Raw genomic sequence first — 27780 nt, 5'->3', positions numbered from 1 at the left:
AAAAGGCACCTTTGGAAAGCACTGATGGCCCGAAGCACAATGCCCCAACGCCTCCTATTTACACCTGAGATTAGCCCTGCTGCGTCTCTCCTGCCCCCAGCCCCAGAACTACCCCCCAGGGCTACAGCAACAGCATGGGGAGAGCAGGTGCCCCACGAGGCTTCCCACAAGCGGCCACGTGAACACACACACGTCGCATTTTGCCACGTGCAGGCGCCTGCGTGCTGCCCTCGTGCCTTCCACGTCACACCGAATACTTCGCCATGTCACTCTTATCAAAGACAACTTTGGTTGCAAAGTAAATGGCTACCAGGCCAAAGCCGGCAGCTGACACCATGTAGGCAGTCACCGACTGCGTAAACTGGACGATGGACCCCATGAAGAGGGAGGGGACAACCTGAGAGAGCAGGAAAGCACTGTCCAAAATAGCCAGGTCCAGGCAGATCCCTCGGCCAGCAGCCACCGAGTCCGGTTCTCCCACCATCATCATGAGCGAGACGTCGCAGGAGGAGCTGACGCACAGAGCAGAGCTGGCAGCTGGGGGAGAGGAGGAGGAAGAGGAAGAAGAGAAGAGGCTCCCAGCATGTCCATTCTGGTAAGGCAGCTTCTGGCTGGAAACGAGGCCTTTAGAGAAGGCTGATTTCTTGTCCAATCGAGCCGTATCTTCCTCCTCTTTGCTCTTATATTTATGCAAAAATACCTGGGGGAAAAGAAGGAGGACACGTGAGGAATGAGTCGGTGGGGTGGAGCCCAGAAAGCAAGGTGGGGGGCAGAGGGGGCCCTGATTTTTGTGCAAGAGAGCAAAACCACTCCGTGCTTTGTGTGCGTTGGGTCAGGCTGTTAGAGGTGGGGAGGGAGCCTGGCCCACGTGAGATGGCCTCCAGGAGCTAGCCTGGCTTTTCCTGACTGGCACGGGATTCAAAGGAACCCTGACTCACGGCGGGGGGGGAACCTGGCCAAGTGGTGCCTTTGTTGTGTAGAAGCTCTGGGGCTCAGCAGACTGCTGCTGCCCAAAGCCAGCCCAGGCTCTGCCTGGGGACATTTTGCACTGTGCCCTCGGTTGTCACCTCCTCGCTGGGTGGCAAGGGAATCTGGGCACCAACTACAGCTCACCCCATCCCGAAATCAGCCGATGCACCCTTGCAGGACAGGAGTGAAGGGCCGGAGACCACTTTGGACATATCACAAAGCAAGATAGTCCATCCCAGTGCAAACAGAAGTTGGGCTGACCGGGAACCCAAAACCTTCCCGCAGAAGAGCCCAAAGGGCAGACAAACAGTTGAGAGCCCCGCGTGCCCGGCCACTTCTTAATCATCTGGCGTGCTTCAAAGCGACACCAGCTGAGATGGCACAGTGCTGGGAACTCAGGAAAGAGCTCTTTTTTCAGCTCCGCAACAGACCGCGCACGCATGGCCTCAGCTGAGTTGCTTCATCTGTCTGACCTGAGCCCCCTCGCTCAGGCTAGAAAAGGGGAGCCGGGGGGGGGGAAGAAAAATCTTTTTCTTCTCACCCTTTTTTCCCTCGCTCTGCTTAAGCTGCGAGATCTCTGGGGCATAGCTCACTCGAGCAGTATTCATACAAAGTAGTTGGATCAAAAAAGGTCTCCACGTTAACGCCAACAAATAATGGGCAGTCATGTGCAGAGAGTGAAAACGCTGGGGAGCTCCAGCTTTAAAACTCCGGGGCATTTGCAATTATGCACAACCACTGGTCTGCACTGGGTAGAGCAGATAACGAAGGACGCGTTAATCCATTATCCACACGGTGAGACCGAACAAAGGAAATAAAAAAGAAAAAATAGCCCCTGTTTGAGAGCAGACAGCACCCTGCCCAGCTGCAGGGCTCAGAGGGGCTTGCCTGAACTATCCTTCCTTTCGTGCGAGGGACCCGGGCACAGATCAACAGGAGGGAACCCCTGGTGCAGGAGTGTGGGCGCTCCAGCTCCGCTGCAGGACATCCCAAAGCTTTCAGCACTCTTGGCACCCACCCAGCTACGCCCAGCCCTGCCCTAGTGTGTGTCAGCACCAGCCAGTCTCTGTTCATGCTGCCCCAGGCCACGGCTGCAGATTTGTAGCACAGTTCCAGACTCAACTGCAGAAGAGAAACCAGATGAGAACAACTTCACTAAATAGCAACCGTCTTCCAAAAGCTTTACCTGGGCTCTGCTCAGCTGCTCACTCCACCCTTCAACGCCGCAATTCTGCCTAGGCTCCTGAATTCAACCTCGAATGCATCAATCCAGGACCGTCACTTATCTTGGAGCTTAAAAATCCTCCCACAGGCCTCCTACTGCCATCAGACTTCAAAGCAACTCAAAACCCAGCACAGAAAGGGCACTGTGTGAGCCAAACTAGGATGTCCCCCCCAGTTCCAGCCCTTCATGTTTGACACTGACGTTCCCAGAAGTTGCTCAGCTGCCCTGAAGGCCCATGCCACATTTTCTTGGTTTCTACACTGATCCAGGATAGGAGTTCAGGGATGGAGGTTCTGGCAGGGGTGTCTGAATACCTAGTGTGGAGAATTAATTTAAATCTAGAGAAAATTACTTAAACACATACTCACAGCAATGAGCTTAGTGGGAACTTATGCTTTAAAATCATCCCTTGTAGAGGACATGACCACAGGAGTCACTGGTGCCTCAATCAACAGCTTCATCTCCCTCTAGTTGATAAGGAGCAGTGGGACCGAGGAACCCAGCTCCCCCTAATCTGCAGAAGGTGTGAATGCCCACCCTGCATCTCACCCCTACCAAGCTGGGAGGCGCTGTTAGAACATGCAGATCTTTTCCTCCTGTTCTAGACAAGGTTTAGTGGCCATGCGAAGAGGAGAGGGCATGCAGGAGAACAGAGCGACTTACACAGCCTGTGCAAAGCAAGGAGCTCCAGCGGAGGTGGCCTTGCAGGCTTTCGCCAACGATCCCGCACAGGGTGGAAGCAACAGCCACTTTGGATGCCCCTTCTGCTGATTTGCTTCAGGAGGAGTGTTTAAAGTGAAAGAAAAAGTAAAAAAATAAAAAAATAAAAAAAGAAGAGAGGCAAGAGAAGAAGCGGGAACAAAGAAGGCAAACAAAAATGATGACAGATTTCAACAGTAAGAAAAAAAAGAAGAGAACAGAAATGGGGAAGATGGAGAATTTTCTGCAAAAGGCATTTTAGGGACTACTACTTGGGGGGTCTCCCTGCAGCCTGCTGCAAAGTAGTTGGTAAAGGAAGGAGGAACTTTCAAGTTAGGGCAACAGCGAGACCAAACCCAGCTATAGCCCACACCTCATTGTACGAAGAGTGTTTTCCCGTCAAGCCTTTGGCAAACAGCCGGGCATGTGGCCTTCACATTCCCAGCCTGTGGAGTTTGGTTTTCATTCTGTTGGTATTACGTCCGTGGGAGATCCCAGCCAAGCTGAAGTTTTTGTGAAGCGGAACACTCCCTTGTACCCCTATTTTGACAGAGTGCCTGCTGCAAATTGGGATGGGTTGGTCAGAAGTATTTGTTCAATGCAAACATCTGGATGCCTGTGGTAGAAACTCCTACTTATTTCACTGCACAGCGAACCGCCTGCCATTGGGATGAAAGAGCTGCTCTCAAACCACAAATTAATTTTGCATTTGCAGCACAAGAGAAACTCCTATTAATCCAGTGTGCAACTCAGGAACATCCTAAGACTTCTCCACAAGGACAACATCTGTGGGACAGGATGACCAGCTTTTGTGTTGGTGTCAAAAGTTTCACAACATCTATTTTCCTTGGAGCTCGGGGAATAGGAAGAACCTCAATTTTCATTTTACCGATCTTCATGCTATGGACAAAAATTGGAAAGCAGGCTGAAAATTCTTGAGTTTTTTAGCCCCTCAGGTTGGCAGTGCTGCAGATGTGACTTGGTTGCAGAATGCACACAGGTATAACTGCACCAGTTTCCCTAAAAACACGCAGAACACAAAGGAACATGGGACATCCCCCTCGACACACCAGTCCTAGCTGATTTCTCCCATCTTACCCACTCCCCACATTTAAAACTGCATAATGCTTGCTGAGAGCAGGGGATGCCTAAGGAAGGAGACACTAAACTCCCTTATCTCCTCCATTTCCGATGAATCTTTGGAGAAGACCCAGCCTGGAGGCAAAAGGCACCTGGGGAAACCCTTTGCACACAGGCACGTGCTTCTCCTCCACGGGCTGAACTGACTGTACCACTTGCAAGTGGCAAAAGAGGCTGGCCAAGCTGGCCTCACAGCTACCGGGCACACTGCCCTCGGGAGCAGATCCCTACCTGTTTTTCATGATGATACAGTGATGCCAGTGTGTATGGCAGGATCTGGAGTGCAGAGAAGGTGAAGCCCGTCAGAGCAGCCGAGATGGTAACAACGATGACGCTCTGGGAAAGGCACATGACGAAGGCAGCCACGGGGAAGAACACCACACTGGCCAGGTAGACCGCCCGTGTCCCAAACTGCTTCACCATCCGGTCCATGATTGTCGAAAAGAAGATGGATGTGATGCACTGCAGGAAGAGGCCCAAACTACCCATCCGGACACCTGCAGGTAAGCAGAGGTGGTGACAAACACGGCCCTGACTGCACCCATGCTTCACACAGCCCAACTCCTTTGGGCCTCCTTCCCTCTCCTTTGGTGCCCAACTCGGTACAGCCCACGCAGAGGGTGGCACAGCCGCAAAGAGCCCTGACAACCACCTGGCTGGGTCAGGAAGCAGAGCAGCATCACCTAACACATCCCAGGGTTGCATCAGCCAGACTGCAGCCCCCATGCTCCACCAGCAGCGAGTGTTTCCTACACCTGCCCCTGGGCACCCCAGTCTAACCAGAGGGGCAATGGGGGATAGGAATCCAAATGCCCTTCTTGTCTTTGGAAGTGGTTGTTCGCACCCTTCCTACTCTTGACCCAGGATCTGTCACCGGCTCATGAACCAGGATCTGTCGTTATCTGAAGCCAAAACCAGCAAGAGAACAAAAGGAACAAGGAATTGTGCTTAAAGCCAAGGAAAAGTAAATAACATCTACTCAACAACTGCAGTGTCCGGTAGCAATCCGGACCTTACCCTTTGCAAAGATCTATCAGATTTCAGGGAATTAAAACCATTAACTCTTTGGAGCAAGGATCATTACTCAACACGTGTTTCTATGACAGCTAGCACAATGGAGTCCTGACCTGCTGGAAGCTATACAGTGCAAGCGTTAAATAATAATTAAGCTCCCTGTAAGTTAAACAGACACTCAGCACAAAGAGGCAGTGTACTGCAGAGCTCACAGAGGCAGTGAGTGGAAAACTCAGAGGGCAAGATATACAGCTGGAGGAGGAGGGCCAGGAAGGTGCCTCCAAGAATAAAAGACTTAGATCAGGGAGAAGAAAAGAAGGGCTAGGCAGTGAGTCAAGACTGGCACAACACAGCAGCCAAAACAGGACCATAGACAACAACAGTGAGCAGGTAACGTGCCGCAGGGAGCAGGATCCCGGGATGTGGACGTGGCAGCTACAGGCTCCAGTGGTGAGCACTATCAGAGCGCACTGAAGAGAGGGGCGAGAACTGGGGAAGCTGCTCGCGGGCTCCCCAGATGCAGATGTGAGATGGGAATCTCACAGCAGCACGAAAGGAAGACGCAGCAAAGCCCACCTCACTGCTACTGAGCATGTCCCGGCTTTCCGACCCCTGCTCTCGAAGAGATGGGTAGCACCATCACCCCTCATTTAAAAGGAGGGAGGAGCAGTGAAAGGACCTGGCAGCAGCAACCACAGCTTGCAGACAGAGCCAGATACGTCCTGTTCAGCATGCAACCTGCCAGACCGTTCTGCCACTTAACAATTCAGCCCCAGGCCAGGGCTGCACTGCCAGATCCAGTTCTGCGCTGGGTAGCTCGGAGGACAAAGAGGCGTAACCCTATTTGGTCCACTGGGCAACGCTATGGGGGAATGTTTTTTCCTGACCCATCTGCAGAAAGTCTAGTCTCCTGTAATATTTTTTGGCATTACTAGCAGAGCTGAGCCCATTCCTAGCTCCCACTAAATGCTCCTGCCCTAGGGAACAGGGGCTGCAGCCTCGGAGCAGCTGGTTCACATCTCACCTTCATCGTAGTGGCGCCTGGCATCCGTGCCTGGCTTGGCTCTGGGGACGCCGTGGTATAGCCCTTCGCCAACAAAGTCTGTGTAGAACAGCATGAAAGTCATGAGTGCCATCCAGCTGCAGAGCTCCGCCACGAAGAGGCGCCGGATGACCTTGGGGATGCGGCAGTAGAGGCTGTGAAGCCGTGGCACCAGCGTGCAGAGGTTTCTCAGGGCCTGCATCATGTGCCTGGCCTGCAGGAGACATGAGCTCCTGGAGAGCTGGCAAGAGCAGCAGGCAGGAGGTGAGGGCTTAGGGGGAGCGTCCTTCAGTGCTGGGCCATCCAGAACATCTGCCTGGGTGGCTGCCTCCTCTGTCACAAAGAGCGTGGCCAGCACACAGCCGAAGAAAATGACAGCAAGGAGGCTGAAGAGGCAGGTCTCCTGCCCTCCCAAATAGGGGGCCAGAAAGCTGCCGCCCCAGTCAATGGCTGGAAGCAGGTAGCCGATGCAGCCCCCCAAGCTGATCATGAAGGCATACATGGAGAAGGCCTGGCGGCAGTTGTCTGGCTCCTGGAAGAGATCTGAGAGCAGGGCCTCCAGCGGCGTGAAGCAGACCTGGCCACAGAAATCCAGTAACCCGATGCCCAGGATAAGGAAGGCGATCTCCAGTGGGCGAGTGTTGAGGGCAAACAGGCTGGCCAGGCTGCTGGCATGTGGGATAACGAAGAGGCTCAGCAGGACGCCCAGGCAAAGCATCCAGATGAAAGGTCGCCTTCGGCCATAGCTGCTGTGCCAGTGGTCGCTGGCGGATCCGATCAGCGGGACAAAAACCAAGCCAAGGACAGGTCCTATCCCTGGAAAAGAGAAAGAGGTAGCGTTTAGGCGGACAGATCTGGAGGACACTGGTCTGTATGCACTGTAAAAAAAAAAGCCTGGGACATTTCAGGAACTCAGTAAGCTTCACTGGGTCACCACCCCCTCCTCCAAACACAAGGCTGCCCTTGATAGAACAGTAGCCCTGCAACCACCCCGCAGAGACAAGCCTCCATGCCCTTATTTGCCCCTGGCCTCCAGACTCAAAGCGGAAACAAGCACCTCAAAGATGAGAGAAAAACTGCCTACCCAAAACCATGGTCATGAACTTCTCCTCCACGCCCACTTCCAGCAGCAGCGGAGGGACGTAGGTTATCCCTGCAGCCAGGCAGACCTCCAGGCCGAATGTCAGGGAGTTGACCAGCAGGAGCTGGGTCTTGCGGTTGTGGAAGAACATGCTGACGCAGGCTCTCTGAGCCATGCTGCCCCGACACCCCTTACTGACAGAGGGCTGTGTCGCTCCGGCTGCAGCACTCCCAGGGATGCCCCACAGGCGAGGTCTGGAGCTTCCCTTCCTGGTCTGCTGGACAGATGCTACCTCCCATTTTTAGCAACAGTGAATGAACCGTCTTTTCCTCTTCCTCTTATTGCAAGATGTGGCTCCAGCAATGTCAAGTCCAGGCGTGGGCAGGCAGGGATCCCACTCCAGGCTTCCCCTTCCGCTCACATGCTGTGGTCTGAGGGAAGAGAGAGCTTGTTAGGCACAGCGGGGTTCAGAGCAGGGAAAAGGGTTAAAACCAGGTACCACACAGGCATGTCACCTCTGAAGGAGACAGTCCCCATCCCAACAGGCTTGCAGGCACAGAAGGATGAAGAGAGGACAGCTGGGAGAGCGTCGGGGTTAAAAGACACAAACTACTTTGGTGCCAGGTTTCTCTCCAAGGGCTTGTGACAGGTGAGACAAGCATCTGTCAGATATGGTTTGGGAAAATCCAATCCTGCCTTTGGGCTAAGGAAGGTCTAAAGACCTCTCGGTGTCCTCTCCAGCCTCGTCTTATAGATGGGCAGTTGTAGCAGCGAGACAAAAGGATTTAGGGTCCCCTCTCCCAGTGAAATCAATTAAGAGCCGCCTTCAAGGATCAGGGCTGTAGGCACTCGCCTGCAGTCACACAGGCTCATCTCTAGAGACCCACACCACTGCCTAATGACCGGGGCATCCTCCGTGCTGCTCCACAGGCTCCCAGGGCAGCAGTTTCACCCAAATCCTGTCTTCAGCCCCTGAGACGGAGCACAGAGAACAGATGGTGCCTCCATGGAGTTTCACAAACAAACCTGACCCACTTTAGCCTCATCTAACAGTGAACGGCAATTACCTTACTCATTAGTCTGAGTCATTTATTTGCCCTGTAACATGCTCCCTCTTTCCAACCTTCTTCAGAGGGGAGAGGCCACCAGATCAGGACAGGGGCTAAGCAGCTAAGGCAAGAGTAAGCAGATGCCTCTCAGTAACCTGTTATGAGCCTGCCACTATGTCAGGCTACAAACGTAAGAGATCCTGCAAGGTTACCAGCGTCCAGGCTAGTCCACCCAACTGCTGTTTTCCTAAAAGCGTCTCAGGAAGATGGTCTGTAGTTATGCTGGGAAAGGTAGAAGGGGTTAGCAAGAAGGGTGACATTAAGCTCCTGCACCGACATCGATTTAGGGGTAAAATAAACCGCAGTCTAATTCTCAGGACTCATATGGTCTAACCTCTCACCTAAATGAGCCACCACCGAGTTTCTCTGTGGGGACAAGGCATAACAGGTCCCACTGGCCTGAGTGTGCTTCAGCTTATGAACCATTTCTGGACTGTGCAGTGTGCTCCCAGTTTGCACAGATGCTTCTGCCTTCCGCCCCACCACAGCGCAGCCCCCAAATGCTTTGGGTCCTTTGGATGAAGGAGGCTGAAAAGAATGTGAGACACGCAGACGGAGGAGTTTATCTCTGCTCGCTCCCTCCCTGGCTGTGGGGAAGCTGTAACTGCGTACCTGCCTGCCTGTACGCCCCCTCCATGCCAGAGCAGCCAGCTGGTACAGTGCTTCCCTTACTCAGCTGCAGAGAGCGAACCTATGAGAAGAAATGAGGTGAAAATCCAGTTTTGCAGCCCGGTCCCCCTCTAAATTCTTTGCCTCGACTACAGGGGAGAGGAAAAGACTCCTACAGGGAACATCTCCAGGCCAACACTCGCCTTCCTCCTCAGCAGCTGAGGCAACCAGTGCTGGAGGCCATGCCTGGCGGAGCAGAGCAGGTCAGACCTCGCAGAGCTGGAACGGCTGCTTGTCAGAGGGCCGAGCGGGATGCAAAGCGTGTCCGCAGAGGAGCTGCTGAACTGGACCACAGCCTTGCCACAGCTACACTGGGCAGAGATAAAACTGCACGTTATCACCAAACATGGTGCAAATTAGCGTTCCCAGACTTCCCATTTGACCTCCATCACTGCACAGCACCTGTCAGCAGACAGGTACAGTTGGAACAGTTTCTGCGTTCTCACTTTTCTCCTTCTCCTCCTCTCACCATCAGCCAAATAACCCACACAGCGTGGCAATGAGGTTTTTACAAAGATGTAAGCATCACTCTCCACCTCTTGCTGCTGCAGAGGAGAAGCACCACTCCTGAGCTGAGGAGTTGACAGGCTGCCAATTAATTACACACAATAAGTACTGACTATTTTCCTTCCAGGATCCTTCACCTTCCCCCTCCACACTCACTGAGACCTCAACTGTCACAAAAGATATCTCCTTTTAACAACTGTGAACATTTAAATGACTTGCCCAAGGTCAAATGGCAAGCTAACGGCAGAGGGGGAACAGCAACAGTTCTCCTTTAATCACTAGACATGGCTTCAAAGGAATACTCAGAGGCCCCAGAGAGCCCAGCGTTACTTCAGATGCGCTCTATCTGCAAGGAAGCAATTGGGGGCAGCAACCACCTTGCTCAGATGTGGGCTAGACACAGGATGTCTCAGTCGTGTTCGTTTCTGATGGGTGCTCAGCTGGCTGACAGCCTTGGGACAGGAATTTAAGCTGCAGCCCTCCACCTCCAGCAGCACAAGCCTCGGTGCTGTCAGCTAGAGGAAGCAGACTCACAAGCCAAAATTAGCTGAGCCACCATGGCTCTGAGCTAGACCTGGAAGGGAGATGTAATGACTACTGTCTGCTGTAGTCCAGGGTCTGGAGGGCTTACAGAGGGGGACTTACCCCAAGGTAAATCCCAAATATTAAGTAAAAGATGTCTCACACACACACACAGGAAAAAAAAGAAAAAAAAAAAAAAAAAAAGGTTTTCTTCCCTTTTTTCCCTTTTATCGCAGTGACAGCTCTAGCACTGGGGAGGAAGCAGGAACCTGTTCATCTCCCTGACTGCCTGAGAATTTCAGGTTGAGGCAGAGAGGCTGAATTTCTCATCAGTAGGTAAGAGAAAATGTATCTCTTCCCCCTTCCACACTCTCAGAGGGCTTTAACAAAAAAAATAGATCCCAGTGTACCCAGAGGCAATATCCATGTACCGCCAGAGATGAGAAGCTGTCAACGGCAATCAAGTCACAGACGCGGTCGCAACAGATTACGAACTCTTTTCTGTTTAAATTGCATTTGCCCCAATACCCATCAATTACTTCTTTTATTTTGTTCACAGAACACAGAGAGACGGATTGGCTTAGCTGGAAAGAAATGCCAGCGCGGACTAGGAAAATCATCTGAACTGTTGATCTGTAAGGACAGGGGCAGAGGGATGGAGAAGGAAGATTTGGGAGGCTCGCAGGAGCCAGGCTGAAAGGAAGCCAGAAGCTAGGACTCACCTCCTCCACGCAGAGCAGTGACAGGCGATCCCCACGGCCAGCCCAGCCCGGGTACACAGCACCCAGGAACAGGTACTTAAGTAGTCTGCAGGCAAGCAGAGGTGGAACCGAGCTGCAGGTACGCACTCAGGTTTGGTTTCAGGGCCCTCCCTGCCTCCCAACAACGCGGCACGCCGGTGTGTTATTAGCACCACAACCACAACCACACCTGCGCCTGGGCCCCTCGCGCAAGGTGCTGAGCAAACACAGGCTGCAGGCACCAGCCCGGCGAACCCGCTGCTTCGCCGCCGCAGCCCCAAACTGGCTCAGAAGGAAACTCCGGGTCTGGGCTCAGAGGTGAACTTTGCCCGAAGCCCTGCCCTGGTGTTAACATTCGTCACCTTCCCCGGCTGACCTGCTGGCACGTCACGAACAGCCGCAGGGAGAGATTTAGTACACGGGATTGTTATTTTCTTTTTAAAGACAGTGAGATGTTCCCTGCAGTTTTGCAGTTAACAGTCTGGCTCTAAGTAACAGGGCCAGCAGCAAGACCAAACAGTTCATTTAAACCGCTAATCTCTTCCAGGACAATTTGTCTGGCAGACTACGCAAAAGGACTGGTTTGGGTCTGGAGCTCTGTAACTTTGTTCCGATGTGGGAGGAGTCAGTTAGGCAAACCGTCTCCTAACTGGGAGATCCTGGTCTAACAGCAGCATTTACACATCACACCCAAGTGAGCTGGCAACAGCCTGTCCAGCACACTGGGATTTGGCATCTTGTGATGGGGAGACCTTTCAGATGCGGGGGGTGGTCCAAAAAGCTGTATGACAGCAGGCACTTCTTGTCCACTGGCCTCAGTTTCCCCAAACTTCTACAACAGGGACAGTATTTGTCCTTCCCTACAGAGCACAGTGCCAAGCACCTTGACCAGGATAACTGCCAGCTCCCCCAAAAAGGGGCATACCAGCCCTTCTGTGTCAGGCTTCCTGCACACAGAAGCAGAAGGGAGCCACATGCGGGGCTTTGTCACAGCTGCTCACTGAGCTGTTGTGCCATGGGGACATCATCTACTGCTGAGCGTTAGGACTCTTTCCCTCCCCAAGGAGAAGTAAAACATCTTTAAACCCAGGGCTTCTGTTTTACTTTTAAGCTCACAAACAAAACTTTCCCTTTCCTTTCTCAGCAGAGAAACAACAGATCAACTCCGAGAGGCTGGTTCACCTGGCAGCCAGGTAGGAGGGCGGGTCCTGGGGGCAGGAGCAAAGCAGCTGCTGGACGAAGGCAGCCCTGAAAGCAGAGGGCTCTCTGCTGCCCACCAGGACAGAGAAGCCTTTTCAGCAATGGCAACCAAAGCAGAAAGGACTGCACCTCCTGCAGACCTGGGGTCTCCTGCCCTCCCTCTCTCTCCTCTCCTGCTTAGGCACCCAGAAGGACAGGGAGGAAGGGCCAGGCAGCCTGCCTCTGCAGAGCGCAACTCACCTCGCAGCGCTAACAGGGAGCAAGGAGAAAGAGCAGGGATGAAGCCAGGGAAAAGAGCTTCCGAGGGTCCATTTCGCTAAAGACAGCGGGCTGGCAGATTGGCTCCACACATTTCCCCTACACAGAGTTTGTCCTCTGTTCATGTGGTACAGAAAAAGTTTTGACAAATGTTTTCCTGGGCTCAATGTGGTACAGAGACGCAGCAAGGCCCTGCTTGAGGAGAGCCACAATCTGAATTTAAGGAAAGCATCAGCGACAGCACAGACACGCACGCGGAAACGGGACTGAATTCACTGGTGATGTCAGATGTACGGACTCGTCTACACGAAGCAACGCCATCACCGGTAGAAGTTCACTTCCCACTTCCTTTCTCTCAGCGGGCGCAGACGTTGCTCCGGGTGCCTTCGCAACGGCCTTTGAACCACAACTTTCACTTTTAGAAGAAACAAACCTTGAGACACCTGAAGAAAGGGGACTACGTGCAGGGCGCTGATGAACACGCACGAGCAAAGACGGGAAGAAATCTCTCCTCCTCCCAATCTCCTCAAATCTTTCCAACATAGGATCTTACACATACTCGCATCTAAACAGGGCTTAGACAGAATGAAGATTGAGGGACGGACATTTTAAAAATAAAATTTGGGTGTGGCAGAGAAAAACACATTTATTCCTCAGAAGAATCCGTATCTGGCCACTCCATAATCCTTCCAGTCTCTCACATGGGTGCAGAAGGGACAAGAGATGTTGTTATTAAACGTGGTAGCAGCCTCTCTGATTTATGACGGTCATGCACCTACCCCGCAGTTCAACAAACAGCCACAGTAAGGATCAGACAGCACAGAATTAGATTCATCAACCATTTGTGACCTGTCAGGGCTCTGTAATAACCTGAGCCCTGTCTTACATGGGAAAAAATTACCCCACAAAAGCCTTTGCGTTAGCAAAGGACAAGCCTTAGGTTTTTGGAGAAGCATCCGAGGCGGCTGGTAGTGGCCAGTGCTGGAGGCAGGAGATGGTGCCATGCGGGGAGCTGAGGCGGGGGCTGCTCCAGTCCAGCAGTTCCCAGGTGACACGGACCCGCACCTTCCCTCCCTGCGGCACGGCAGGTTTGAGACAGAAACCTCTTCCCAACGGGCAGAGGAGAGAGGGGAGGGCGAAGGGTATCGCTAGCCGTTGGGTTTCCATTCATAACCACAACCTTACATTTCCAACCTTCCAAGGGGCTCTTTATGAACGTTATTAATTCCCCGCTCCCTGGAAGCCCCTTGGAAGAAAGGGTGGGAGAGAGCACAAGAGCGAGTGCTTGGGGAAGGGCTGTTCATCCAGTGCCAGATCCTTTCACAGCTATCAGTGTCCATTCACTGCAGCTGAATGTGAAATACACCATGGAGAATAGCTCTGGCAGGCTTGCGCGGGATGAAATGGAAAACTCACCTGACCTCTCCTGACCCTCTCCCCTTCCCCCTCCCCTCCCAAATCTCCTTGACCCCATTCACAGTGTGGGGAGAGGGGAGTGGTCATTAAGCAGGGATGGGTGAACTGCGATTTATTTAGTCTCTCTGAATTAACTCTGCGTTTCCTTTGAGCTCAGGGGCTCCATTATATTGGGCTCGGCAGCTCGGCTTAGGGAAAGAGCAGCAGCGGGTGGAAATCCCTTCAGACGAGAACAAGGAAGACCTGGGTGCCCCAGCCCATTCGAAATTCCCTCCCTCACCCCACAGTGCAGCGTCCAGCAGCCCAGACACCGGGATATATTAATTCAGGACAAATACTAGATGCTACAGATGCATCCAGTGTTATGGGAAGGGGCAGGTCCCCCCAACAGCTTAGACTTTCCACGCAGTTTGGTTCAAAGGGAGACATTTGAATTTGTCATGACTAGGGGTTGGTTCTTTGCTGCCACGCTGCGATTGCTTCGCTGCAGCACCGACAATGTGATCATCCTGCTTTCAGGGCGACGTAAAAGCCAGAGTTTAGCTCAGGCCCTTTTGTGCTCACTGCTCTCCTGATGCACAGGCTGATCCCTGGCCCAACAGACACATGTGCCAAGACCAAAGGCAGTGCACTACCATCTCCATTTTGTGCAATCAAACTGAGAAGCCAAAGAGAGAAGCAGCAGCCAAGTTTTAAGCACCTGCAACCAGCAGCTGATTTTCAGGGCGCTGCATCTCCCACTTTCTGTGGGCCACTAAACCAGACTGCACCCGCTCAGATGCTGAGCAAAGCTCTTGTGTCCCACAAGCACTGAGCCACTCACCTTCCCTGCAGACGGCTGGGGCTCACCGAGACGGAGTTTGAGATGCAATCTCAGGCTCTGTCACGTTCCTGCTGCCTCAACCACAGAGTGCAAGTCATTTCAGAGCTACCAGGGTACATCTGCGGCTGCCAGGGGGCAGAGCTAGGGCACAAGCCACCCAGTGACCTTCCCTCTACCTTTGGCCCTTCTAACCTGGGAGGCCGGTTAGTCCTGATGGTTAGCAGGGTTGGGCTGTTCCAGAGACAGCCCAAGGGACTGGTTCATGTCTGAAGAAGCTTTGGGAGGCATTTTTTTCTGATACCAGTGGTTCCTTTAGGTAAAGGTGCATCTGTGAGGGCAAGTGACTGTTGAGTGTCCTCCGAGTTCCACAGTAAGCAGCAAGGGCATGTGAAACAGGTCACTGTTTGTCCCACGTTCATCAAGTGGATAAAGCAAAGGCACCACGGAAAGACAAACGAAGGTCCCCATGAGATAGATGAGAAGGTCAAAATATTTGTTAAGAATGGGAATTAGGAGAGGATGCTTTCCCAGCCTGCCAGGCTAACAGCACTGTCCTCGCTCTGCCTATTATACAGAGAAGATGCTTTGCAGAGTGGAGAAAGATCTGTCCCACTTGCCCTTCACCCTGCACGTCTCTGATCTCTCACACTCCTTTTCAGGAGCTGTGCCAACAGCTCTATGGACGCTTTATCCTCACCCCGCTACACGAACATCAAACAGACAGCAGGGCAGCCCCCAGGCCCCACTGACCTCCGGTCCCACAACCTGCTTCTTCCTCTGGCAGACAAAGGACTTGCTCCTGGCAGAAGGCTTTCTCCCAAGCTTTGGCTGCCTTAGCTCCCGTGCCCACGCGCTCGACCAGTGGAAGAGATACAGCAGCACAGAGTGGCCAGCTCCGGCCCGTCCTCGTCCTCCTCCTCCTCCTCCCCTCGCCGTTACAAACAGGAACCGCCTGTCTGACTAACGAGGTCACTGACTCAGCGGAGGCCACACTGACCCTTTCGGAGCTTGCCGTGCTTCTCAGAGGGGCCGACATCAGCCCATCCACCACACGGTGATGCCAGCGGGTGTCACCAGCCCTCCTGCAGCTGGCAGGCGTCACTGCCACGTTAACCTCCCTCCGCAGCCAAGCGGCAGCAGTGGGCTTCAGGCTGCCTGGGAGATCCTGCTGCGGGCCCCGCGAGGAGGAGCACGGCCAAGATGACAGGGTGCAAAGGGGAGGTGGGCACCGTGGGTTCTGCAGACAAGCAGGGGCTGAGGCCGAAGGGCTGAAACCTTGCCTTGCATCAGAGGTTTCCATCAGAGACACTGCAAAAGGTGACGGCACTGGAGGGCCAAGTTCAGCTGTGACACGGTGAAGGACTGAGTGCCCCAATGAATATCCCATAGCTGAGCTCAGCTGCAGAGAGATCTTCAGACCATACTGAAGGAATCGCAATGGGACTGCTTGTGCCTGCCACATGGTAGGCTGGTCTCACAGTGTTTTACCTGCTCGGGACCTGCACCTAATCATCAAACTTCACGATGCACGCAGAAGCCTCACACGCCCCTTAACACACACAGTGCAATCAAAGATTTGGTTTGCTGAAATTGCTGCAGCCAGCAGCATTTTCATCCTCTTCTCTCAAGAGCCTCACTCCTTCTAGCCACCCTTTCCTGAGTCGGCGTCAGGTCTGCTATAAACAGCTCAAGACCTCCAGACGAGGTTGGCTGGCTCTACATCAGAGCTACAGCTTTGTTTTGCTACCGCATGACCCAAGCTCTTGCTTTTATTCATGAGAGGAGCCCCTGTTTTGGAGCGGGAGGGGAAATGAGAGACGATATGGTTCTGCTTTTCACTTGAGCTCATCTTTGGTGTTTAAATACTGTGCCCAACACCCTGGCATTTGGTCCGAGTCAGCTTCTCCCCCACCCCCTCTTCTTTTTTTATTATTTTTAGCAGAAGAATAAAAATGTAAATCGAACTGGAAAGGGAAAAAATAAGCCCCCTCCAGGTGCCCCCCTTGTCCGCAGCGCGGTAACGGGCACAGATTATATCCGGCACCACATGACCAGGGCCCGTATTTATATGTCAGTGTGTAAAACCTACCCTGCTGAGCCGCCTTTTCTCTGCCTGAGGCTGGGGGCTTCTGCTACGCGTCTAGTCAAACAGGCCCACAAAGGGGATTAAGGAGAGCCCCTCAGCCCTGCAGAGTAATCCATCAAATTATCCCTTGTTGGCGTTGCTGTCCTCTTCAGGGAGGAAAAAAAAAAAAAAAAAAAAAAGCAGCACCTTCCAAAGGCTTTTAAAGGCACTGAAATTACACTTGAGCCTGAAACACTCCACCCAGCTGCCGTAGCCTACAGCACAATGGGCCGGCTGTAAAGGGAATACCAGGAAGCGAGGAAAAAGGGACGGACACCGTTAAAAAGGGCAGCAGCCGCCCCATGTCTCAAACTCCAACAAGTGGCTCGGACACCCCCTCTCCCAGGACCCCGATAACGCCGGGCTGCACCTCCCGCCCACCCGCGCTCCCCTGCAGAGGGAAACTCTGGGGCTCTGGGATGGGTTTGCTGCGCCCCGATGGACCGAAGGACACGTCCTCACCAAAGGCGAGGCTTCCAAAGGCAGAGTCTGCACCCAGCCCTGGAGGAGCGCCCCTGACCACAGGCTGTAGCACCGTCAGCCCACACTACCTACACGGTCCCCAGAGCCCTGCAGCCGGCCAGCCCTCCCCGAACACCCCACGCAGACAACAGGCTTGGATAAGGCTCACGGCATCTTCACCGGTGTGCCCACAGGCAAAGCAAAGCCAAAGAAAGACCACACTCACCAAAACCCTGCGAACGTCTACTTGGACGTTGAACCTGTACTTTCTTTCACGGCAGCAATATAAATTGCACATGAACTTTTGTGCTGGTTATCACTGCCCTATTCTGAGTCATGATGTCCTCTGTCCACCCGCCCTGCCTAAGCAAGCACGTGGGATTTCGTAGGTGTGCATTCCTGTAATCCTTAGGGAGAAATGGATCACTAGGAGTGAAACAGGGAAGGCGGATAGTAAAGCACTCATCCCAACAAACTGCAACTAGCAAGGAGAAGAGCAAACCAGCTCTGGTGGAAGGTTATCGCATACAGAGAACATATGGCTGTCCCACTGCATGCTACATGGGTCACCTTAGCATGACACGCAACTTCTGAGTTTTAATCACTAGTGCCGAGTAGAAGGAGAATAATTTCCTCATCTGCTACAGAGAAGAGATGGGAAGGCAGAAACCCTAGCTGCCTTATTGTATCCACTTTGCAACGCCTGTTCACAGGGCTGGGAAAATGGGAAGTGAAATTGGAATGTCCTGTTTCCAACCAAAGCACAACTGGTGTGTAACGGGACCTCTGACTCCTCAGCAAGCCAATGCCGTACTCTGGCTCCTCCTGCATCCGGCATGCTCCAGCTCCGAGGCAGCAATAGGACTTCTACCCCATGATCGAGCTTCATCATTTCTGGCTTTATTTGGAAAGCTGTGACAGTCAAGGAGCCAGCTGCATCTCAGGACCAGCCTTGGCGTGGAGAGGACAGTTCTGATGTACTAGCAAAAAACCAGGGGCCAGAGCAAAGGCCGCAGCTGGCAGTGACACGTGAGACTGCAAATCCAGACCATCAGCTACGGATCCCGGGCCAGCAGTGGCCAGGAGCTCTGCAGAAACAAACTGCCGAGGCCCAGCAGGAGGGCTCAAGGAGTGTTTGTTAGCCCAAAGAGTACACCAACGGGCTGATTATAAAGTAGCAGTGAGGGGTCTGACAAATTTAACCACAGCGGGAGCTGCTGCCACCTAACAGTGCAATCTAACCCTCCCTCATTTTGCCAGAAGTAACGTCTGCCAAGGTCTGTGCCTAGCAAAGAGGGAGGAGAGCAACCAGCTAAAACTCCATGCATGGCAGTCCTTGGGGAGCATCACGCAACAGGCACAGACTTACACAGTCCCTTTTGCTTAAAAGTTTTGGGAGCACGACCTCGTGCTCTTCCTCAAAGGATACACTTTGAATCCTAGACACACACAGAACTAATGGGCTCTTTTGTAATCACATGGTAGTTACTCCATTTTTTCATGGTAATTTTCTGGTCTGCAAGTCCAGTTATTTGTGTCCCTGCCGGAGAAGTTTGATGCTAACATATCTCTCAGCAAGCCCTTTGACCTCTGCTGGCAGGTTGGTGGGTTTCTCCCTCTCTGTTTTCTGTCTCTAAAATGAGGTCATGGCTTTGAATGAGACAAAGAGCCTTTGCAGCGTGAGGAATAGCCCCAAGACAGCTGTGAGTACAGAACCCCCATCAGTCACATCAGACCCTCAGTGCATGAGAGGCAAGCGAGCTGGGCTGCAGCCCACAGCTCTCCTGGGAACGGCTGGGTTTCACCCCCCTGCTCAGAGAAGAGATCATGCAACTGCTCGTATCAGAGCCAGTGCAAGAACGGATGTGGAACAGGCAGCCACCCATGGTGGAAGTGTTCAAAGGGGGAGGGAATAAAGCAAAAGTCTCTAAACACTTTGGACTGGGAGTTACTGTAAAATATTGCTGTCCCCACTGCCTGCCCCTCTGGCAGAGGGACCATTTCCACCCTGCTTGCTGGCTCTCCAGCCACCTGCGTTCCCAGTCTACCCTCTGGGCTTCAGCAGCCAGTGGAGGTGGGTTGACGCCAATATGCCAGACTGTCAGCAAGGCACCTTCTGTCACACCAGCCACGGGCTGTGCACCCTCTGCCAAAGGGACAGGTGAAAAGCGAGGAATAACAGGGTTTCTCTGAGGTGCTTTAAGGTCAAAGACCACGTATCAGAGTCCCGAGATCTTTCTTACTAGAACAGCAGTTTTACACGCCTGTGGTAGCAAAAACTGCACAAGTTCCGACTTCTGCCTGCAGCACACTGACTTCTCTGGGTTAATGAGGGCCATCAGATCGCTGCTGGAGAGGAGAGAGTCTTTTCCTTATCATGACAGACCAGTCATGAGGCCTGGGTCTGCAAACATGAGATTCTACGGTTTTACTTCTGCCTGAAATTGTCTGGGTAATGGCAAAGATAAGAAGCAATCAGATTTTATTTTTTTAAGACAGATTAAGTTTCACTGGAAGACCTTTACGGGAAACTTAAGCAAGCTTTTCCTTTCCCCATTCTCACCACCAGTTTAATGTGCTATGGACTCCGAACATTCAGGGATTTAACATTAAGCTGTAGCTGTTCACACAGAACACACAGCAGCACCGAGTACCTGGAAGGGGATTTTTCCAGTTTTCAAAAGACAAGGCTCAAAGCTGCCATTTCTATTGGAGGTGGATGGAGTGAGGCATTTTCACCACCCACTCACTCCCCATCCCGTTTCTCCTTACGAACAGGAACCTAACTTCTCTTTTGAGCCCTGGAAAGAATATCAGTCCTAAATTATTAGCTTTTTAGTAATTAAGCATGGAGTTCAAGTTCAAAGCTCCCTGGATTTTGCAGAGCCCTCTGAGCAGGGGCGCTCAGGCTTTTTGTTGCACGTGGTTAATTTTTGCTCTGATACAGAGCACAGACTGCATCTATCAAGGAGGACAGGCAGGAGAGTGGTCTGAGCACCGGAGTTACTTAGCGCTTGCTGAAAGAGTCTGTTGTAATGGCAGAGGAAAAATGAAAGCTGATGCATTTCAGGCTCGAGTAGAGGCAGGACTTTCTCTCCACGCTGGGCTCTCTCTTGCCCATATTTACTGGAGTAAAGTTCAGTGAGCTACAAATGAAGCAGAAAGACCTCTGATATTCCTGCAACGTGCTCTGGGCTGCCTTGGGCAAACAGCCAGGGCACCTCAGGCAGGCACAGTGCTGGCTTTGCCCAGTGAGAGCTGGGAAAGGGCTTATCACCAGCACGGTCCCGGGCCATTCTGGCTGTGCATCAGCATGTGCTAACTAGCCTCAGCTACAGTTTGCTGTTAGCAGAGGGGATAGCTAGCATTCCCTGCTCTTGCCCAAAAGGCTTACATGCTGCTATCAACATTGGCCACAGACAGTGATGAATGGGAGTATCTGGGGGCAGCACAAACGTAGACTGTGTTCACAGAAATCAAAGATGAAAGAGGCCCTGTTGAATCATCTTCCCTGGGGCTGCTGCAGGACTGCTCCCAACAGCACATTCTCCAGTGATTTGTCCAGTCTGGATGGAGCTCCAGCACTGAGGTTGAAAGAATTTCCCCTGAAACAATATCCATGGGCTAAGAGATTTGATAGCTGGGAAGCGTCCTTCCTTCTTCCTTCCCTCCCTCCCTCCAGTTGTCCCCTGTGTAATTCCTGTGCTCTCCTTTTTATATGCATGGTCAGACCCCTCTCCAGACTACATTTAGCCACTCTCCTAAACCTAGCTTTAGTCGATTCTCATGAAAAGCCACCCTTCCAGGCCCATTAATTGCTCAGTCGGCCTTGGCTGTAGCACAGCAGCCTTTTGTTCTAGCATTGCTCCAGCTGCTCCCACCGCCCCTCGCACACAGGAGTCGTTTGTCATAAACATTCCCAAACGCACCTCTGGAGTCCAACAGCAACAGTGCCCGCACAAAGCCCTCCCCTGTCACGCCAAGAGCCAGTACCTGGTACGCAGAGACCGCTGCCTTGGAAAGCCACTGTCATCTCATTGTTCCTTTGTGCTCCATCTCTTTGTACTTACGAACTGCCTTTCGCTACAAGGAAGCTCTCTCTGCGACCAGAACAATCCTGTATTCTGCTTGCACAGCTCTAAGCAAAGGGAGGATGTTTTCCAGAATCCAGACCAAGGTAGCACGGGGATAACCAGTACGCCCCACGGGCAGGGAGAGCACTAACAGAGGACACTCAGCGACACCAGCATCAGCTCAGGTCTCGTAGATCACCAAAGTGCTTTGGGTACCCTCTCACAACAGAGGTGGCACTACAGTCCTGGGCAGAGGGGAAGGAGAGCAGCATAACCTCCTGGACCAGTGGCAGATGCGTCTCTAGAGACAGAGTACAGCCCAGCATTTCCAGACAGAGCATTGCTGACGGAAAAAGCATAAAATCACCAGCAGGGAACTCCTGCACGGGTTCCAGAGTAATGTAGAGGCTCTTGGTCTCTGTGCAGAGAGGCCAGAGAATGGAGTGAGCACACTTACATCCGCTTTGAATCTAACTGAAGAGCCAGTTCTGCCCATCGCTCCTAAACTAGAAGCGGGCAATTGGGAGGAGAAGGCAGAAGAGCGTTAAATTTGAGGTTTGATCACCACCTCGGTTTCTTTGATGTAGCTGGTCAGATCCCAGCAGGAGTCACTCCTAATGTCTGGTAAAGAAAGTGTGATCCACAGATTTTATTGCGTGCACCACTTCAGCGGAAGTCTTAACCCATAAATCTAAAGCAAGATTTAGATGTTATCCACATCATTCCTGAAGTTGGCTCTAGCCTGCTCTGCAAGAACATCAATGCCTTTTGAGTGCTGACAACTCGCACGGATTTGAGTCACTGCACTCATTATACTTGTGTTTTCTTGAAGTCCTCCTGGAGACAAACCACCACAGAGAACTTCAGCTTCCAACAAAATGAAGGTGGAAAAAAAAATCTGCTCCCTTGATTGAAGAGAAAAACCTTAGACCTCACAAACCAAACCCAGTGCCCATCGTTGTTTTAAGTTTCTTTTTTCAAATAAACCTCATTATTTTGCCAGAGGCCATCCTACACCTTCTGAGTATTCAAAACCTGGCAATTACAAGAATTCATCTGCAAGTCACCAGAAGCTGGTTCTTTCTGAAAGTCGACAGAGCTGATTCTGTGTGTCACTCGAACAAGGTTTCCCTGGATGCAAGACAGGGCCAGGGCCTTGAGATCTGGACTAGCAGCAGTTTCTTTCAGTACATGTAACAGTAACATGGAGAAAGAAAAACGGTTCAGAACTGCAAATCAAGCACCTGCTTATTGCTGCGGGTGTTCCAGCCACCCTCCAGCACTGAGACAAAGAAGCCATTCGGACCACATTCCTATATTACATTTCTTATTTTGCCAGACAATATTCACGGGGGTCTGTTTCTCCTCTTATGCAGGCTGGCAAAATGTTAAACAAATATTTTTGAACTGCAAGAGCAACTGACATTTTAGGATATGAAAACAAGGAGGAAGGGCACAAATTTGAGGACCTCCAAGGAACAGCATGCATACAAATAATAACAATAATAAAATGGTGACTTTATACTTCCACTTAGTTATGTTTTTTGAACAAGCAACTCAACAGCTTCGTTGCTGGACACATCAGCAACTTCTACAGCTCTGTAATACAAGATCAGACTCTGATTCTTACGGCGGTGAGGAGCAACAGCGGCACAAGAAATACAACAGGTTTCAAGGGATAAATGGATTCAACACACAGTCAGTCTTAGACAACTGAACAATACAAGCATCAGGACAGAGCTGCAAAAAACAATCCCTTGGTTTACTATCTTCCTATTCTTTCGTTTGTGGCGAGTGCAAGATCTCCTTACATTATGCAGATCCATGCTTACAGGCAGTCTTCTATGAGCACATATATTGCTTGACTACCTTGCAGAGACTGCTCTAAAGCTTCCCTGGTTTTTAAAAGCAAGGATTCCTCCGTGAGGGTGTCTGGCCCCTTTCTCAGCTGAGCCCTTGAGTTCCTCTTTCCACGTGCATCGCTTTGATGTCTGATATTAAGCATTCAGAAATCAAGTCAACATTGAAAATAGTTGACAGCTGCTCACAAGCTTCTCATGACTCCCTTGCGCCACTCATAGCACAACCTCAATCATGAGTTTAACTGCATGGCTGAGGGATCACAAGACTCCACAGGTTGGCTCTCTAGGGTTAGTTTTAGTTAGAAGTAGCTGTCTTACGCTGACTGCCCCCCACCTCCTGCAGAAGCCACTGGGAACAATCATAAGATGGAACTGTTTGCAACAGCAGAAGCGAAAGGAGGAGATTCACCCGACATAACTTGCTTTGGTGTCTGCATAGCCCTCTCCATCCCTACCTACTTCTCTCGAGGTACGAGGCTTCACAACTACTATTGCCTGGCCGCCCCTACCACCACCTGCAGCTCCTCTCCTCCCATCCCTCTGGTCCTTTTGCTTCTGCTCCCTCATAGACCTCAATCCATTCACAAACCTCCACAACTTTCACTCAACGGGTCAAGTGTTTTGCTTTGATGTTGCCTTAGCCGAGATAAGGAGATAGCAACACACACATTAAAGAAACCCCAAAACAGTCAACCACCAAAACAAGACACTCCTTGGATGAACTGCTCCAGCATAGAGAAACGTGAAGGATAAACACAAACAGATGCTACTCACACCACTTACAGCTCGTCTCAAAAGCTCTACAGTCCCACTGTGCCAACAGTGGTATAAACCCCTGAAGAGACTGAAGTCAGAGGAGTGCATTAGTCCTGTACCCACTGCTGATTATGAGATGTGCTTAAAATGCCCGAGAACATACAGCCATCGAAAAAAAGAGAGACCATCACCAAATCACTGTGCAATGCCTGCTATGTGTATTTTCTTGTCATTTCAGCAAGCCCCTAGCACTGGTCTAGCCTGGTACCAGACCCGACCGACTAACAGGCAGCTTGAATCAAACCAGCCACTAGTCACGTCCAGGGAAGAACACACAAACCCAGCAGGATTCTGAAATTCTCTGCCCCATCACCACCTGCAGCTCTTTTCCAGTCAGGAGACTGCCACAGCACAACTTTTCACGCTGTTTTTTTGTCAGTGTAAAACTGTGGAAGCCAGAGATTGAGACTAAGATAATCCAGTTGATTAGAAATATCACGTATGAAGACTACTTTTACAGACCATCGATGCCTGTCCTCCTTTGCTTTCGTACATTCCTCAGAAGTAATTTGCAAACCCTCAGTCCCACACAAAAGGCTCTGGGTTCAGATTTTCAGTGATGCAGGCACTCTGCAGACAGGCTAATATTTCCAAAGAGGCTTTGCAAAAAGAAACGTGAGAAACCCCAGGCAGTTATGTTTGAAGAGCAGGTTTTGCCCCGTCACTTCATCACACAGTGGATTTGATGCTTTTAGGACCAGCTTTTTTGGTCCATACTCTGAACAAAGCTTCTGCTGGCAGCTTTGTTACAAAACCGTGCAGCTAAGGTGGTTTTTTTTTTTTTTTTTAATTATTTTTTAAGAGTGTGCATTCACAATGTCATCAGCTACAGGAGTCCAGCCATCACCCTAAACTCCATACGGAGACTTTAGTCAAAGAGCAGAGATGAGTAACTCGGGGGAAAAACCACAAACAACACCACGCCCCCCCAGCACTGCCACTGGCGAGCTCCAGAGAAATAAACAGTTTGGCAAAAAGGTTAGCAAGAGTTTACGCTGGACATCCATACTTCCTAGAGACTCGGGCAAAGATAAAGCAGACCAAAGGCTATGTTTGCCAACTCAGCGATCAGTCCCGTGACTTCAGCTTCTCACACTATGGTTATAACATTTCTCACTGCTGCCAAAAATGGCTTGTGCACCTTCAAAAAGATGCTGCTGGTGGAGTTTAGACTGTCTAGAGCACACGGCAGAATCTACTATTACTCTGTTAGATCACAGCGATCATAACCTCAGTGTCTGTGACACTACTGCTGTGTTCAGAGATGATGTTACCATTACCTCTAGGCAGCTTCTACACAAAGCCATGGGGCTTGGGCCTTCCAGCAACTGCTCCATGTTGGGAAACACCTTGAGGTTCAGGTACTTTAACTGGAACCTCTTCAAGAAGACAGGACGCCCTCACGGACGACAGACTAAGTACATAACAAGCTGTAGGGGAATACACCCGCCAGCAGACAGTGCAAGAAATATCTCCCTACAAGGAGAAGTTTCCTACTAAATCCTAGGATTGGTTTATGCCCTGAAATACAGGGATTTATATCCCTTGCAAAGCTCTCATTTAATTTGCTATTAATTCTGGAGATTCTTGTTATCCATATCAAATTTCTAATCCTTTTTTCAAATCCTATAAGCCAAGCACTCTTGGCTTCCATGATGTTTTGTGGTAATAAGTTGCAGAGTTTAAGGCACTGTCTGAAATCTAAGCACAGGGCTGGGAATCTGGCATTCCTGGCTCTGCCACCACAGCCACTCCCCACCAAGCGGAAGGGTAGTAGCTACGGATGATGCAAGAAAGTCCAGGTAGCATCACACACACACAAAAAAAGAAAATTGCAGGTAGGGTGAATAATAGAAAATGTTTAAAGGCTGGTACATGTTTTTCAGGAGTGCCTGCATGACTTCAATGCCCAGATCATTTGGGTACTTTTGAAGTTCTTACTCATGTTCCACTTCTATAAATTTCTAATTATTCTCACGTTATACGTACAAATGCTGCTCCCTTAAGCCCATATCTAGAACGAGACCAGTGCCAGAACGGGATATGGTTTGAGCCTGGCCACTTTCTCTACTGCTTGTGAGCCTGACAGATCTAGATGAGGGCCAGGAAAGCTGTTCCTTATACGTTTCCCTTCCAAATTTTTTTTTTTAAAAAACATAAGTATAAATTCAGGCATCTTGCCAAGTCTGGCCATCACCAGTGTAAAAATATTAGCTTATTCTAGTGCTTTTCTCTTCCTCCTAAAGCTCTCATCCCTGGGATGACAAATCAGTCTTTTAGTTTATGTTTAGCATAAACAACTAAGGCATTTTACCACCAAAGTCTCTAGTCATGCCAAAGTCAGTAACCGATGGAAAATCCACATTATGACATTTAGGTACCACTTTTAAGAAGACAGCCTCCTAAAGCTCCCGCTACAGCTGAAGAGGAGAGACAGGTTAACCTGGCAGCAAATCTCAGCAGAGCCTACAATTAGGCAGAATGAAAACTTCTCTCTGTCAAGTGCTGGCTTCCTTTGGTTCTAAGGGTTCACTGACCTGTCCCCCCAAGTCTTCAGGATTTCTAGAAGTCCAGGGTCACATCATGCGTCCCAAACTCTTTTCCCCGTTCAAATATCTTTAAAACGAACTTGGTCACAGCAGATGTCTCTGTAACAACGAAGAGCGTAGAAAAAAACCTCATGCCACATCCATGCATGAACACGGCTCGGGGAGGCCTGAGAAGGCGCAGCGCTCACCGCTCAGCAGCCCTACCTGCAGCCGCTCCTGCTCTGCCTCCTGATGCCCGAGGGGGGGTTTGTGTTCGCCCAGCGAAGCGCCGGATCGCACGCAGCATCAGCAGGACCAGAGTCGAGTCTGCGACCTCCTCGTCCGAGCAGAGCAGTCGTCCCCGGCCGGGACCCGGCGGAGCAGCGCTCTCTTCCCGGCTGCGAGTACAAGGGCTGCTCTGACCCCTCCGAGCCGCCCCCCCCCCCCCACCCGGCAGGTCCCCGCTCCCCCTCGCTCCCCGCGGGCCGTCGAAGCGGGACCCGCTCCGCTAAACTTCGCCGCCCGCATCCCCGCCCGCTGCGGCTCCGGCTCCGGCTCCCCGCTTTGGCGCGGCGCGCCCCTCGGCGGGGTGCGGAACTGCCCCCCTCGTCGTCCTCCCGCCGCCAGCCCCAGCCCTACCTCGGCGGCAGCCGGGGCTCAGCCCGGCGCCCGGCCCCGGTGCGGCGCCCGCGCCTCCGCCGCCGTTTAAATGGGCAGGTTGGGCCCCGGCAGGGAGCATGCGCTGCCGCGGGCGGAGCGGGGCCGCCGGGGGAGGCGGAGGGGGGGGGGGGTCCGCCGCCCCGGGCCGCCCCCCCCCGCCGGGGGGAGCAGCCCCTCTCCCGCGATGCCGAGCCCCGGCGGAGCCGCCGCCCGCCCCCGCAGCCCTCTCAGCGCGCCCGCGGCGGGTCCCGCTGCCATCGGCCTCGTGGGTCATCGCTCCGCGGGGACGAGTCATTCCACGCGAATAACTGGCGGCTTCAAAAAGCCCTGCTCCCCACCCCCACCCACCCCCCCCCCCCCCCTTTCTGCTCGAGAATTGCCCACAGAACGAACAGTTTCTGGTTTTGTTTGGGTTTGCTAATCTCTTCATTACTCGTAATTGCTGGGATTGTATGCAAATGGATTCCGTGCGATGGGAAGCTTGTGACCTGGCCCCTGGACATTATTCATGGTAGATGACTGCTTCAAATCACATGGCGGGCGGGCGAGTGAGGGGGAGAACGAGGCAGAATGTATATGCTTGTGCAGAGGGCTCTAGGCATTGTACCGGTGTCCGGCTTGTCTGACAAGAGCTGAACAGAACCGTGAGTTGAGGAAAAATGAATGGGCTTACACACACCTACAGCCCTCGAGAGGAGAACCCTCAGAAGGAACAGCCTTCCTTAAACATCTGCTTCAACAAATATCTTCTTCTGTGGGAACACTCAGGAGCAGAGGATAGGAAAAATGAGAATGCAGTTGACAAAACCAGCTGTTCTTAAATGAATGTTTGCAAATGCT

The 27780-nt window shown here is 51.8% G+C and overlaps 1 protein-coding gene across 1 annotated transcript; it reads right to left on the bottom strand.

Annotated features, from left to right (window-relative positions):
* On the bottom strand, positions 1 to 26541 carry SLC45A3 (solute carrier family 45 member 3). The gene is made up of 6 exons (XM_009958296.2): positions 26506 to 26541; positions 26290 to 26400; positions 7174 to 7601; positions 6072 to 6905; positions 4265 to 4530; positions 1 to 700 (listed from the first exon to the last, which is right to left on the bottom strand). The coding sequence occupies exons 3-6, from the start codon at positions 7343 to 7345 to the stop codon at positions 245 to 247; spliced, it is 1728 nt and encodes a 575-aa protein (XP_009956598.2). The 5' UTR covers positions 7346 to 7601; positions 26290 to 26400; positions 26506 to 26541; the 3' UTR covers positions 1 to 244.
* Positions 26542 to 27780: the final 1239 nt, after the last annotated feature.

This window comes from Leptosomus discolor, chromosome 21, assembly GCF_034619465.1.
Source record: "Leptosomus discolor isolate bLepDis1 chromosome 21, bLepDis1.hap2, whole genome shotgun sequence".
NCBI classification, from domain to species: Eukaryota; Metazoa; Chordata; class Aves; order Leptosomiformes; family Leptosomidae; genus Leptosomus; species Leptosomus discolor.
The sequence above is the reverse complement of the archived record's forward strand: the minus strand, read 5'-3'. Positions and strand labels throughout refer to the sequence as shown.